The following is a 15,933-nucleotide window of genomic DNA, read 5'->3' as shown; positions in this document are numbered from 1 at the left end:
CTTGTTACCATGTTACTATAGTGTTATGTCAAGTGCCCTTAGAGGACTTGAGTCACCTACAGACCACATTTAAGCTAGTGTGAGTAATGTGCAGTGTGGGCCCACACTTGAGTATGAGTGTATGTGCACTGTCACTTTGTTCTGGGTGGAAGTATTGGTAACTTGCTTCCTCTGTGTTCCTATAGCCCTGTTTGGATTGATTGTGTTAAAACTCTGCCCTCTGTATAGAAATAACACTGCCTCTGTTGGGTGGAATTTGCATCTGGTTTTCTTCTGAACTGTACAGTTTTATCTCATCTGGCTGCCTTTCCTTGTTGGAGAGTGGGAGGGAGGAGCTCCCTAAATCTTGAGATTAAGGTGGAGGACTCCACCTCACTCTAGACTCAGGTAATGGGAGTAGGGAAGAGTGAGCTTGGGATATGTCACCTTCTGGGGGTGCAGTGGAGGAGTCTTAGGAGAGAGGGAGGCATTCTATTAGGGGGGGAGAAATAAGCTGAAGACCTCTAGCACTGGAGCATCTCAGAGAAGTGGATGAGATGGAGGCGTTAAGGCCTGCCACAGCTCAACAGGACACCTCCATGATCATCTAGTTTTCCTGAGTTTGTATAAATGGAGATTAGTACCTGAAGATACTTACCCTCTTTTGTCTTTTCCATAGTTTACTTGATCTCCTTCCCTCCTTGGTACTCACATATTTCAGATCAATTAACCAAATCCTTGCCTATGACAGTATTTTAGTTCTCATTCCCTCTGGTCGTAGTAAGCCTTATAAATATGAAATGGGGCTTTTCTGGAACAGTTGAGGTTCCTCTAACTGCACCTTTGCTTCGGGCTCCTCAAAAAACGGTGGTTGGTAGTAATGCATTATGGAAGTTTTCCCATTGTGAATATTTCCAAATGGATATTTCTATTAATGTTACTGTGGTTCTTTGTTTTGAAATAAAAATTCTGAATGTACATACGACAAAAAAAAAAAGATTATAGCTCACTTTTTAACTCATGCTGAACGTGGTCTGACTCTCAGCAGAAAAATCGATTAAAACCCACTACACTTACTTACTCCTGGGAAAGTTTGGGAAGAGCAGCTCTACTTAGAAGCTCCTGGTTTGCATCAATGTGACAGCTGAGCTGGGTTGTGAGGAGAAATTAAATGAAGGGTGTGGAAAGAGTTGCATGAAGAGAAACTCCCCCTGGCTAGAATACACCAAGCCTCTCCCTGAGGGTATGAAAAGGTTCACTACAATACAAATTGAAGAAAATTAATCAACAGTAATCAATGGGAGCACAGTGCTTTTTCCCCTTTCCACTTTCCATTTAAATGTAACATATACACTAAAAAGTGCACAAAACAAGTGTTTAGCTTTCAAAAATGGAACCTGTGTATCAATCATTACTCAAAACAAACTCTTACCAGCAACCCACACCCCTCATAAGCTTCTCCACTTATTAACCATAATGCTAATCACTGACGTGACTTCTACCATCATGGATTGTCTATTTCTGAACTTTATATAATCATATGGCATGCACTCATTTAAGTCTGGCTTAAGTCAGATTGTGTTTGTGAGATGAAAACATGTTCCATTAAATTTTTAGTTCATTTCTCATTGCTGAATATTCTATTTCTTTTTCCATTCTCTGGTTGAAGCACAATCAGGTAGTTTACAGACAAAGGCTACTAGATTACCTCTTCAGTTCCTTTTTCTCTCCTGTTCCTAAGCACGATAATCATAAAGTCCTTGTCTGCTCACTCCGATGTATGTGTCACCTGTGTTTCTGCTTTCTATTGTTTTTTTTCTTGGCTTTTGATCAATGATCCTGTCTTATCATATACTTGGTTATTTCTTATTAAATGCTGCTTTAAAAAGGTTCCAGATGATGGGAAGACTAACTCCTTGTTCTGCTGAGCAATAGAACAGAAGGTAAACTGCATTCATCCATAGGAACTGACAGGGATAGAGACTACCTTGTGGGTTTAGGAAGATTTGATCTACTTCTGAATTGCCTCTAATCATAAGAACAGAGTCTCCACAGCTTTCAATTAACACTATGATTTGCCTTTATGCTTCAGCCTCAAGTTATGGCTTGGGATTTCAGATATTTTCTGCTTAGTTGCTACCATACACTCTAGAGCTTGGGAAATATCTTGAGAGGAGATTGACTGTGTTTAAGACCCTTCAAGTTTCCAATTTTATCATTACAGTTTATGAAGCATGTGTCCTACATATCCAAATTTTCAGCTTCTATTTGAGATTACACTAGAACCTCATCCTCCCCACCACCCCTAAATAAAAAGCAGTGGCAAATCACTAGTATCTATTTCCCACTCATTTCAGAGATTTAATCTCTCATCACTGGGGCTCATAAGCCACTCTGCTTCCACCCAGACCCGTAGGCCTCAGGAAGGCCTGTGTCCAAAGCACCTCAAAACTCAAGAATTTCTATTCTGCTTTAAAAAGCCTTTCACCTAGCTCTTTAATATCAAGCTCAGAATTGAGTGATAAAACTAGCTATGATTTTTAGCCCCCAAGCAATATTCAAAAATTCTGTTACATTCTCTGTCCCCAAGCATTGGGTTTATAATTTCAAAATAATGCTTTAAGCAAAAGCAAAAAACATGATTGTGTTTTAAAGACATATTTAAATTCAGATCTCATTGGGCCTCCCCAGTGCCACAGGGGGTTGAACGCTGCATTGTGAAGCGCTCTGCAGCCTCTGCAGTGCAGGTTTGATTCCCAGCTGGCCAGGGAGAAATCCACATGGCGAGCCTGCTGCTCCCCTCCGCAGTGTCTTGGGTTGGTCTGCCTGTTCTGCTCCCCACTCTGTCTCTGGTGAATTCTCTCACCCTCCCACGCCTCTGACTGTACCCCAGTTCTTGTACAAATAAATAAATCTTTAAAAAAAAGAATTTAAGCAATTCCTCAACTATCTCAGAGTCATTTTATTAAGCAGAACATGCCATTGTATATGTTCAGAAATCACTTTTACCTTAATAGGTTTTGATTAGTCTAAGAGACCCATATTGGTGTTAAACTTAACATTTAATGAATAAAGCTAAGGTAGCTAATTTTGTTCTAAGACAAAAGCAAGTGATAAAACATAGCACTTATTAACTGAGAAAGATAATAAATTTGTTTTAGTAGAATTCAAAAGATGAAGGAGAAAAGCTTATCTGTAGTTAAGCAAACAAAACAAACAACAAAAAAAAAACCCTCATTTTAAATGAATACTTGGCTCTGGCATCCTCTTCAAAATCATCTCTAAATCTTCAAAAAATAAGTTGAAAATAAAAAACTTTCTTTTTTGATACATGAAAGGAAAACAGGAGATATACCATGATGCTCAATGAAAAGAGTCACAAATAGAACCAAAATAATAAAAAAATGACAAGCTAGCTTTCACTGCCATAACTAGAGGATCATCAAGTAGAAAAATAACATGATGAAAGCATCCCAACACAAAACTAAAGTAATGATGCTAACAAGTCAGAAGTTTGATGCATCACTTTCTCATTTAATAGTATACTCTAGACTCTTCTTTCATCTTTCCCAGTAGTATAGAGCCCTAAGGAAATAGGCTCCACATTCCAGAATCATATAAAGCTGCAATCAGTAGATTTAATAAAGGGGGGCTCCGCACAAGCAAATTGACATAAACAATCTCCCATCTTTCTTCCTCTAGGTCTCCTTAATTTGTTACCATGGTTACTGAATTGGAATGTTATTTTAATTATTGTGTAAACATAGAAACACACATATTTATGTCTTTCACCGTAAGCTCTTACAAATTCTTTTTGGATACACAAGCATATAAATACATAAATAAAGGTCTAATCCTGACTGTGTATTAGTACTCCCTCCAGCACTGTAGCAAAGCTTCATCCTCACAGAATTAACATTTACACTACAAATACAAACCCCAAGATAAGTGGGGGATACAGGTTGCAAACAAGAAGAATGCTATGGAGCAAAGGCTATGAAGTTCCACTTTAAACATACTTTGGAACATTTGACTATTTGAAAGAAAACTCAGTGTCTGATATGATTTGAAACTATCTGTTAAAAAGCATTATTTTCATGATTAGAAAAAGTTAATCTGAAATACTGCTCTTAATTATATAATCTACAAGCATAACAGCTTAGAATATTGTTGAAACCACCTGTAATTGCATCAAGTGTTTAGACAGAGTCAAATGAGTCTCAGAACATTTACCACAACAAATCAAATTTCCACTAAATTATAAAACAATCTTCACCTACAAACACTCTATCCACACTTTTACAGCAATAGTAGATGCAGATAATTTTCATGTAACTAACCTAAGAAACAGCCCCACAAAATCTGTAAGAATGCCAAAGTTCTTAGAAGTAGTAAATGTAAAATAAACTAGGTCTTGGGACTCATTTGCTATGACAATAAATCAAGAAAAAAAAATAAATGCAAAGTTACCAAAGTTTTAGAATAAAAACCATCACCAAAAAAAAAGGTGAGGGGTCTTAACTCTCCTTGTATATTAATGTTGGAAAATATATACTTTCATTTTATCTAGACATTAATATAAAAGAATGGTTACAGACAAGGAAGTGAGAACTAAACTATATTCTTAAGAGGGAACAATGTAGATCCTATTAGTAGTAAGAACAACATCTGCCTAGTCAGGACAAAGTTTAAGAGACTGTTTCAAAAACTGTACCAGAGCAGCCAAAATTCCATAACATTTGAACTGTCATCCACAGTATTAAAATCATACAAGGGGGATTTATCCTTTTTTAATAACCCATCACCAGCTATTTTGAAAAGGAGACACATAGTGTCTGGTGGCCTAGGGGTTAAGTCTCAGCACTATTGCTCCCACCAGGGAGCAAACCCACATATGGAGCAGAAGACCTCTTCTGTCTCATCTGTTGCTCCCCTCAGCAGTGTATTTCAGTAGATCTTCTTGTTCTGCTCCCCACTCTGTCTTGGATGAATCCTCTCACCCCACCCCACTCTGACCTATACCCCAGTGCCATCAAGCTTTTTAAAAAAAAAAAAAGGAGACAAATGAAAATCAGCCAAACCAATTATCTAACGATATCAAACTTGACTTATCGAACCATAACTAATCAGAAGTTGAAAGTGCAGGAACTTCAATAACCCTGAAAAGCTCTTTATTTGCACTTGTCCTTACTCAACAAAGCTCAGTCCACGCTAGCTGCATGAGGGACACAACTCTGCAATATTTAAAACATATAAGAACTATAGGAAGAAAAAACCCTAAAGTGATTTATTTCCTTGAGCATTAAGTTGATTATACAGCACACATTTCATTCAAGCATAAATATTAAAATTTTTAATTAATTGAGGATAACATAGCCAAAAAGTATTTGCATATATCCAATAAATTTGGTCCAAGATTTTGAAGATGCAACATTCTCTCAAGATTATATTCATACCTTGCAAACTGTATCCACATCCCAAGGTAGTATAGTCCTCAGATCAATGACTTCACAAGACACTCCAAGCTTTTCTTGAGCCATGGAAGCCACCTCTCGGATCACATGTACCTGAAACAAGGAGAAAAACAGGCAGAGATTCAGACCTAAAAAATCACTTGAATTCTGACAAGATTAATAGAAATTGTATTTAAAATTAGAGGCTTTATCTGGAGAAATAATGATTTTTTTAGACATTTTATCAAATCGAGATGTCTAGAGAACACTTAGAAAGCTATTCTTAGAACTCATGAGAGCAATGATTGCTTAGAGATACTGATATTAAAGATATTAGCACAAAAAAAGTAAATAAAGTCATAGAAGTAGGTGTGATCTCTTGGGAAAACATGTAGGGGGAGAAGTAAAGCACAGAAATCATGGAACTTGGTAGATGAGCAACACTTAAGGGGAGAACAGTTGAAGAGCTCACTAAACAACATCCAAAAAAGAATAGTTAAAAAAAATGAAAACAAATATCTGGATCAGGAGACAGTATATCACAGATGCTAAGAAAGAAAATATCTGTTAGAGTAGCCAGTGTCATTTACTATAGCAATATGGAATAAGGGTTGGATTTAACAATTAAAGGATTATGGGATGTTAGAAAGTTTTACTAAATTAGTAGGAACAGAATTCATAGGGTATAAAAACAAAAGGAGGATAAGGAATTAAGGACGAGTGGACAATCATTCTAGTTTGGTGATAAAAGGAGAAAAACACACAGGTATTTAAGGAAAATGTCGGGCAGGGAAAAAGCACTTTTTAGATAGTGAAAAGATACACATTTTTTAAATAAAAGGAATATGGAAAGTAGAAAATGAAGGTGCAGTAGAGAGGTGGAACAACTGATGTAGTACCATTCGGGAGAAGATAGTGGCGTGCAGTCTAAAACAGATTTGCAAAGGTAGCTATGGAAACTAGACCTCTGTTCTTTGAGAATAAAAGTAAATGAGAAATGGGGTAGCAGAGGAAGTTCTGGGTGTGAGAGGAAACTACACAGTGAGAGCAAGCATCAAACACATTCTAACTTTCCCTTTTAAAGTGAGGAGTTAGCGGGCCTCCCTGGTGGCGCAAGGGGTTAAGACGCAACTTATGAAGCTGTCTGCAGCCTCTGCAGCACAAGTTGGATCCCTGGACAGGGAGCTACCCACATGGCACAGCAGACCTCTCCTGACTTGCCCACAGCTCCCCTCAGCAGTGTATTTCAGTGGATCTGCCTGTTCTGCACCCGCCTCTGTCTCTGATGAATCCTCTCACCCCTGGCAACTCTGGCTTGTTCCCCAGTTCTTGTATGCATGAATAAATAAATCTTTAAAAAAAAAAAAGTAAGAAGCTAGGGTGGGCACAGTATGAATAAAAAAGTTTTACCCATGGGAGTTGAGGAACCATGAGGAGGTGTATCTCTCCAAGCCAAAAATCAAGTGGACGACAAAGTAAAAGGGTGTGGTATTGCCAATGATTTTCATTATCTCCTTTATATTATGCTATATTAACCTTTTCTAAAGCAATCAGGTCAATAATTTACTCAGAAAAAAGAAAAGCTGACCACTTCTTTTAAAGAAGGAGAGATTGATATATAAGAGGAGTAGATAATCAAGAAAAAGAAGAAAAGAATCCTGAGCGTAAGAATGCAGAGCAATGTGACAAGTGCCAAAGGTAAGATTCACTGAAAAAAATAAAGGTATGGAATCACTGGGTCTGGGTCCCTGGATGGACCACACAGCCGACAAAGCCATCACCAGAGATGGCAGCAAACAGGATGAAAAGGGAGACTATGGTAAGTGAAGGACAGCAACATGCAGTGAGGATGTCTAGTGTGTGCTTCAAAGGAAACTGTTTTTAATGACTACATTTTTGTAAACTCTCAGTGTATTTTGAATGGCCTCACCATATGCATATATATATATATATATATACACACACACACACATACACACATGCACACACACTCATATGTAAATTTGAATAAATAGGCACACTATCTTGGTACGAGACATAGATGTAGCACCAAATATGACTTAATTCTGATGTATAAACAGGAAAACAAAATTTGCAATTCTTCATATTATCACTGTTAAAAATTAAATTTTCTAAGCACAACGTGGACATCACCAGTTGGTATAAGTTTGACTGACCTGCGTGCCCCAGGCAACCAGAGTGACATCACTCCCTTCCTGTATGATTTCAGCCTGGGACAGTGGGATTTTGTATGGTTCTACAGGAACTTGTTCCACTAAAAAGATGACAAAGGAAAAAAGGAAGGGTTAATTGTTTTCTAACATGATATTTGTGCATAAAAGAATATAAGAACTCATTGTAGTAAAGTTTTTACTTATTCTTCCCCCAAATGCTATAAGTTATTTATAACAGAAATAGCATTTGTTAAATGATTCCATGATATTATTAGACAGATAATAAAGCACAATATAAATGTATTATATCTATCAGTTATCCTGGCATAGAAAAATATTTTTGGTTAAAAAATAAGGAAATCTCAATAAAGATGGGCTTGATTAAGATGGGCTTAATGTGGTCATTCAATGTGGTCATTTACATTCAGACTAATGTAAAATGTTAATAATAGGGAAAACTGGAGCAGGATACTGTTGTCAAACTTTACCTGTAAATCTAAAGCTGTTGTAAAATATGTTAAGAAAAAAAATTTAATGCATCTGCTAAAACTTTATTGGACTGAATTAAGTTCTCAGAAAAATTTTCTATAAAGGAGAAAATTAGGGAGGCTTGAGAAATTTAAAAAAAAAAATGTATGCCCAAATACTTAAGTACATTTTATTTTTAAACCCTGTATCTGAACACTTCATCAATCATAGCAATTAACAGTCACCTTTATTCTTTTTAAAATAAATTTTAATTGAGTAAATACTGGCTTACAATGCTGTATATGATTTTGATATAGTATCACAACTTTCAGATGTATGTTACTACACCACACCCAAGGCACCTTAGTCCACTGTGCCCCTTCCCCACTTTTTTCTCAACCATCCCTCTCTCTCTCTCTGGTAGCTTCAGTTCTGCAGTCAGATCTCTAAAATTTGTTAAACAGTTTGGTTTTATCTGACACTTTGTTGTGTTTCTTTATATTCCAGATTTAAGTAAAACCATCAACATTTTATTTTTCAAAGCTGAGTTCTGTACACCTCAAAGAGATAAACTAATCCGCTTCACCAGGACAAAAGGAAGAACAAGACACTGGCATTCCAGAGAAAAATATTTCATGACTTGTCTGCCCAACCAAGTATATTCAATAAACATAAGGTTGATTGAATCGAAGAGGAAATCACAAGGTCAATTTAGTATTAAGAAATTAGGTATATGTTAAAGAAGTGCCATTATAAGTCTCTGAATTACTATTTGAGAGGAGGTAACAATGGAGTGGTGGGAAAAAATTGTTGTTCCCTTTTGTTTATTTTTCCCATGGTCTGTTTTTTAATTCAAAGAACACAAAACAATAAAATTAAAAGTTAGTCTATGCTTATGCTCCCTAGTCAGCCTTTCTAACTTTATTCCCCAGAATTAATCAGTGCTAACAATTCCCTGGGTATCTGCAATGGACAGCTATCATTCTTTCCTGATCCCAAGTTGAGTACTCCTTTCCAACACTGGGAAATGCTCCGCTTTATAAATGCCCTTTGAGCACATAGAAGTAAATTCCTATATTCACTTTCTTGGGTTCCCATGCAACTAGAGTTCAAAACGTGAAATCTGCCAATCAATGCATACACACCAGATTCTACATTAGAAGCTGATGACACAAGAGCAGCAGGTATCCTGGATCCATTTCAGAGCACTAACAAAGGAGGCAGATTCAGCTACCAGGCTCAGTGGTGCAATGGTTCAGGCTGCAGTTCCATGTTCACTGACGGCCGCTGGTTTACTGTGGAACTGTGGGCAATGCTCAAAGTATATGGCCTCTAAACCTAGTTCTTAAGCACTCCAGAGATTTCTGAGCTATGTATTCAATAAATCTTTCCTGCTTATATTGACCAGAGTTGATCTCATCTCTTTGAAAATTAAGAACACAAAGTCAGTATCTTTTCAGATATTTTTTATATGTAAGTGTACACATACACAGACATGTAAACCTGCTTTTATATTTTTACAAATAGAGTGACATTGTAGAAGAGTTCTAAATAGCATGTACAATCTCCTTTTCTCACTTAGAAACATATCTTGGTCATGTTTTTCAGGTCAAAAATAGTTTCTTAAATCATATTTTTAAGGATAAACCATTAAGTTTAATGGCACTATTAACAGTAATGTGGTAGATAATGCTATGTTTTGATTTTTGTATACTCCAATCCATTGATATTACTATAATAGTGCCAGGGAAAGATGAATACTTTTTAAATATTTTAAATAAAATGGCCATATCTATAAAAACTACTTTTGTGACTAAATATCAAAACAGATACTTAAGTTGATAAGCCTGAGACAGTTGCATTAGAAAACTTAGAAGCATTGAAAACACTTTTTAGATTTTTTTATATAGCATACAAATGTGTTGAATCAGTTACTTTCACAAATGTGTTGAATCAGTTACTTTCACTGTTTAAACCAGGGGCAGGCAACCTTCATATTGTCAAGTTTTTATAAACAAATTTTTATTAAAGCACAGCCAGGCCTATTCATTTACATACTGAATAGGGCTGGTTTTGCTCTCCAACAGCAGAGTTGTGTAATTTCATGAAACAGCAGAGTCTACAATCCTAAAATATTGACTTTCAGTCCCTTCACAGAAAAAGTTTACCAACCTCCATTACAGATTATATGTTCAGCAGTTAATTCCAGTCTAATCATCAATGGCTTAAGTTCAGTATCAGATGGACATAGACAAAGGAACAGATAAACAGGGGTACAGACATTCAACTGGAGCAGAGTGTTCCCCTCAGTTCTCAGCTACCAAATCAAGTGAGGATCAAGAAGGATGTTGATGGCATCCAGCAAACATGCCAAAGAGCTCTAAAAGCGTGTTATTTAGAGCTCTTTGCCCTGGCAGCAAGATCTGAACGGCAACAGAAAATGCTTGAAGGCAATACACACTTGCTTTTGCAAGTGGCCACCATTCAAGAGTCCTATCTTTCCCACCTTACACATCAGTTGCCAGGTGGTGATTAGCAAATCCCTGAAATACCTAACTCTAAGGGTTGGCATACTGAAAGAAATAGGTTGGCATCTTGACCCACGCTACCTTTGAAAAGTTTCCACTGAGTGATTAACTACTTCATTGTACTAAATAAATTACCCAGAGTAATAAGGCCTCATTATTTTAAAAATTAAGCAACAGAACAGCAAACTTAATCCTCCATTTAAAAATATCATGCAGAGAATTAGATTCAAGAAGTCTTATATTAAAATTTTTTAAGTAAAAGAGTCATATATTAAAAAGAACCATAAAATCTCCTCTTAGGTTTGCATAAATTTAATCCTGACAGCAGGAGATTAAGAATACAAATTTAATATGTTCATTTATTTAAACTTGGCAAATAGGTGACCTGCAGAGCAAGCTATAATTCACAGGTCCTTTTTAGTTACATTGATATAAAAAAGTTTTTATTTCAAAAGAAGTTTATTATTGCAAATCAATATTCTTGCATTCCTATCACATGGTTATGTGCTCTTTGACAGAGTGGATAAGAAAAATTAGAGAAAGAAACTTCAGGAATTGAAAAGCACAATGTATAGACAGGAGTCACATTTTCATTAGTCCCATAGCAATGGGCTAACTAAGGCCTCTATTTTACCACTTTCTGATTACAGTCTCAATTTAGCACTAATGAGCAGTCCACAGAGAAACATTTTAGCATCAGATATATGTTAGCAAAAAAAAAACAACTTCAAAAAATAATAAATCTTTCCAAGGTCAACATTTTTATAATGCAGTTTTTTTGCCCAAATTGCAGATAAGACAGATTTTTAAGTGTAATCAATATAGTGTACATTATATTCATATTATATATACATCTTCTACTCATGATGTGAATTAATTCATGCTTTGCCCCACTTTATTTCCTATCATTCCCCTTTTCCTTTCAATTTTCTTCTACTTTGTATATTGCTTTTAAGTTTAAGAAAACACATTTTAAATAAGGCAGAATGTATAAATAATACATATACTATGCACCATATACATGTATTCATTTAATAGCTATTGTGTACCCAGTATTTGCAGACATCATCTAAGATGCTGGAATATAAAATTGAAAAAGGCAGTCCCAGGACTTAAGAAGCACACACTAAACAAGGAAATTATAAAAATGGAAAGTGGTAATGAGCAAACAAATCAAAATGCAGCAGTGAGGACAAACTGTTCCAGGAGTACAGAGCAGCGACAATCATAAGGATCAAGGGAATTTCATCACCAAGGAAGACACAACTGATAAACAGAAAAAATAAAAAATAAAAAGAGGGCATTCCATGTAGAAAGAAAAGATGCATACAAAGAAGTAGAGGAGCAAAACTCTGTGTGTGTGTATGTGTGTGTATACACATCTACAAACACATGCAAAACACAAGTTACAAGCTGTTTAAGGAAAAGGTAAGTACTGAAACCTTTACGTTATATTCCCGAGCCCCTAGAGAGAACTTTAAAATTCTTTCTGATTTAACATAGTAATACTCATGTAGAAAGCATCTGCTAGAAAATAACAACTCACTCTTACAGATTCAAGTCTCCCTGTGAGGCACAGTATTACCATTACAAAGATAATAGGGTCATTTTTTTGCCATGGCACTAATCTACAGTAATGCTAATATTCTCACAAATGTGAAACTCTCTAGGGTTTTATTCAATTTGCATTATACATGATGCAGTGATAAAACATAAATGTTCTTTTTAAAAAGGAACATATTTCTAAAATATATGTTATTTGATGGCTGCGTGGTTACTAACAGCACATTCTAAGTCTCCACACCTAAGAAAGCCTATCAACTCGTTTGTCAGAATTTATAGTCTATCAGGAGAGGATGAGCAAATCCACCCACCCAAGAGCCTACTCTCAACCCTATCACTGCATCTGGTTAATTTGGAGATCTCTAACTTAGCATTACATTACCTTTGTGCCACAGTATTCCATTCTAAGCAGTGGTATATGTGAATACCAAAAAAGTCAAACAAATGGCAATCACCACTTTGCACAATGTGCTGAGAAGCACAATGTGTCACTTTTATGGCATTCTTGCAAAAATACATATACATATGGATTTAATTGCGAAGAAAAATACATATGGATTTAATTGTGAAGAAGTACATTGAGGGACATTCTACAAAACAGTGGGCAGTATGTAAAAATTATGACAGAGATTAAAAAAAAAACAAAAACAAAGGAACTATCTCTCGTTAAACAAAGGAGATTAAGGGGAGATAACAATAAAGATCCTGGATTGGATCCTGACCCTGAAAAGGACAACAGTGGGACTAGTAATGAAATTTAAATTAAGTTTGTAGAAGAGTTAACAGTATTATATCACTGTTATTTTCCTGATTTTGATCATTATTACTGTATGAAGTTAACATAGGGGGAAGCTGAATAAGGAATATATATAAATTCTTTGTACTATTTTTGAAATTTTTGAACTTACCTCAAAATGAAGCATTTAACTTTGTAAATAAAATTATTAAAGGAAGCTGACTCCCACCATAATGCTCCCCAACACATTTGGGGGAAAATAAAGTATGTACGATAGTGAAATACACCAAATTATAAATCTCCTTGAAAATCAACTATGAGAAATTGTGTTTAATACAAGGCATGAAGGGGCACTGTAGATTGATACTGCTATGAAGTTTGTAAAACAAGCTGTTTTAGGAAATGTTAGTACATTTAGAGAAAATGATATTCATAAGGCTATCCAACTGTAAAAGGGCAGTTATCCCAGAAATATAAGAATTATTTAACAAATGTAAACATGTTAATGAAACCACCTCATCCAGAGAAAAGAAGAATCTCCTCCATATCATCTTATCAGACACCTTAAATGAATGATAAAATTCCACACCTTAGATGAGGTGGGAGGAAGGGGTCTCTGACTAAATTAAAATATAGATAAGTTTCCATAACTTAACAAAGAATTACAGACCAGGGCCTCAGTTAAGAAAGAATGAGACACATTTCTAATAAAGATAAAAGATAAAAATGCCTTCTCTCACTAATTACTGGAAAAAGAGTAGTAACTACCATTAGCCATAAACAATAACATGTTCACCTAAAAAAAATCTAAGGTAATTAACATTATTACAGAACTCAGCAAGGCCACCAAATGTAATTATTAACATGCAAAAATCAGTAGTTTTCCTATATACCAGTAATAACCAATTAGGATGTACTGAAAAACATATATGCTATTTACAATGCCGAAAGAAACATAAAACATCTAGTAATAACACTAACAAATATGATAAAACTAAATGAAAATATCTAGACAATTTTTTAATGGATGTAAAAGATATTTGAATAAATGGAGACAACCATATTACTGGAAAAAAGTCATTACAGTGAGATACAAAGAATAAAAAAACTGTTCTAATGTTTTCTGCCCACTTTGAAAACTATACATATAAACATATTACATATACGAATATACATGTCTCTAGTTATTAGCTATAAAGAGGTAGATTAGTAATCCATCCCCTGTTGTTCAGTGATTGCCAGTTGGTGAGCAGAGATATAAATAGTGACATTCTTTCCCAGAAAGTCACAGTGAAGTGTTAGGATCTGGTTATTTCAAGGTGAACTTCTAATAAACAGACTAACAAAAATACTTTTCATGATAAAATTAGGGGAAAACTTTTAAAAATTACAAGAACAGGCAAGATTCTGATACATAAGAAAATAAAAGTGCAAGGCATTTTTTTTATTAGTTCTAAGTAAAATGACTTACAAATATTGCCAGTTTTCATTCATTCTTAGCTTTCAGGCCATAAATAGTGAGTTGAGTCCTATATTCCCACAATACCTGTATCAACAGTTCCTTATCCTTCTAGTTTTTTACTAACAGCTTTTCAGAGACTTGTAGTATCTAACTTCATCAATCAGTTATTACTCAGAATTTAAAGGATATACAAGGCTTTATAATAAATATATATATGAATAACAACAGAATTAAGAAATATAGGTTTTATAGTTTATACTATAAAGAACATAGGCTTCTAACTTTTTTTCTACATGCCCAAATACATATACACAGGATGTTTATTTTTAACATTGTTTAGAATAAGCAGAATTTAGAAACAACTCCAAGTTCCATAATAGGAACAAGTATAAATTATGGCACACCCCAAAAAAATTTAGGAATTAAAAATCTTTGTAAACTAACCTTGAAATATATTCAAAATAAACTGCAAAGAAAATCAAGTTACAGAACAGTTATAACGTGCTCTTATTTGCTATATGTATTCTATACATCCATATATTTGCATAATGTAAACACATCAGGAACGATTTACAAGTTATATCAGCAAAAGTTGTATAGCATGATCTTATATAATTGTTTATATGTATATGTATATAAGTACATACACAAAGATCTGAGGAAAGGAATTGAAGGGCAGGGAAAGGAACTTTCACTTTTTATTCTATATAACTATGATGCTTGATACTTTACAAAAACTATATATAATTCATAACTTTAAATTTTGTTAAAAACACAAATATCACCCTTTAATAGGTAGTTTAAGAGTAGTCATTGGAATGCATTCAGTTGGACTAGACCAATGATCAAAAATAGCTGTCTGTTCAATGTCCAAAATAAGCTTGAAAGTGAATGTGAATAATATAAAAAATATGCCAGAGTATAAGAAAATTCCACTGGGTCCTATTTCATGAATATTTCAGCTTACCAAGTCAATCAACGAGAATATATAAACAAGTTCAAAGGTAATTCTGCACTTTAAGTTAATTGAAAATCTTTTGATTCTTCTTGCTACTCAATGCTAGATGGAGATCTTATCACAAAATAGACAACTAGCTTCATTCCCTGACTATTTTAGATTTACAATAAATGTTATTCCTCTGAGGTTAAGACAGCAATCGATGTGAACAATTCATAAAAGAACAAATATGAAACAAATAAATTTAGAATGTAAAAGGTCACTTGCAGTGAAATAACTGAAAACAAATAAATTTGCAGTAATGTTTAAAAATGTAGGCTAACAAGTTTGGTGATATATACAAGAAAAAAGTCAATGGTAGTTAGAGGACAGATATATAAAATGCTTTGACCTTCTCTTTTGCACTTTTCAAGAGCTTCAATAAGCACATAAGAAAGATTGAAAAATAGCAACAACCCCTTCAATCTCTCTATATCCATACCCTTTGCACTGTAACTTTCCCATGAAGAAACGGAGTCTATTTGCCCTCTTCTGAAACTTGTCTGACCTTGCGACATTTTGGCCCACAAACTATAGCAGTAATTATTGTGTGTCAGCCAATTTCTAGCCTAC

The 15,933-nt window shown here is 34.9% G+C and overlaps 1 protein-coding gene across 1 annotated transcript in view; it reads right to left on the bottom strand.

Moving 5' to 3' along the window:
• Positions 1 to 15,933, bottom strand: part of BCKDHB (branched chain keto acid dehydrogenase E1 subunit beta) — a 178,489-nt gene that overhangs the window by 105,834 nt on the left and 56,722 nt on the right. The window contains exons 7-8 of the mRNA XM_037520002.2: positions 7,610 to 7,707; positions 5,436 to 5,546 (exon numbers count right to left, since the gene is read on the bottom strand). Of these exons, the coding sequence (XP_037375899.1) occupies positions 5,436 to 5,546; positions 7,610 to 7,707 (209 nt within the window). The remainder of the gene's footprint in view (positions 1 to 5,435; positions 5,547 to 7,609; positions 7,708 to 15,933) is intronic.

The sequence above is a fragment of the Talpa occidentalis genome, unplaced genomic scaffold, assembly GCF_014898055.3.
Source record: "Talpa occidentalis isolate TD23 unplaced genomic scaffold, MPIMG_talOcc4v2.1 talOcc4.2, whole genome shotgun sequence".
In the NCBI taxonomy this organism is placed as follows: domain Eukaryota; kingdom Metazoa; phylum Chordata; class Mammalia; order Eulipotyphla; family Talpidae; genus Talpa; species Talpa occidentalis.
Note: the sequence above shows the minus strand (reverse complement) of the source record. Positions and strands in the feature narration are given on the sequence as shown.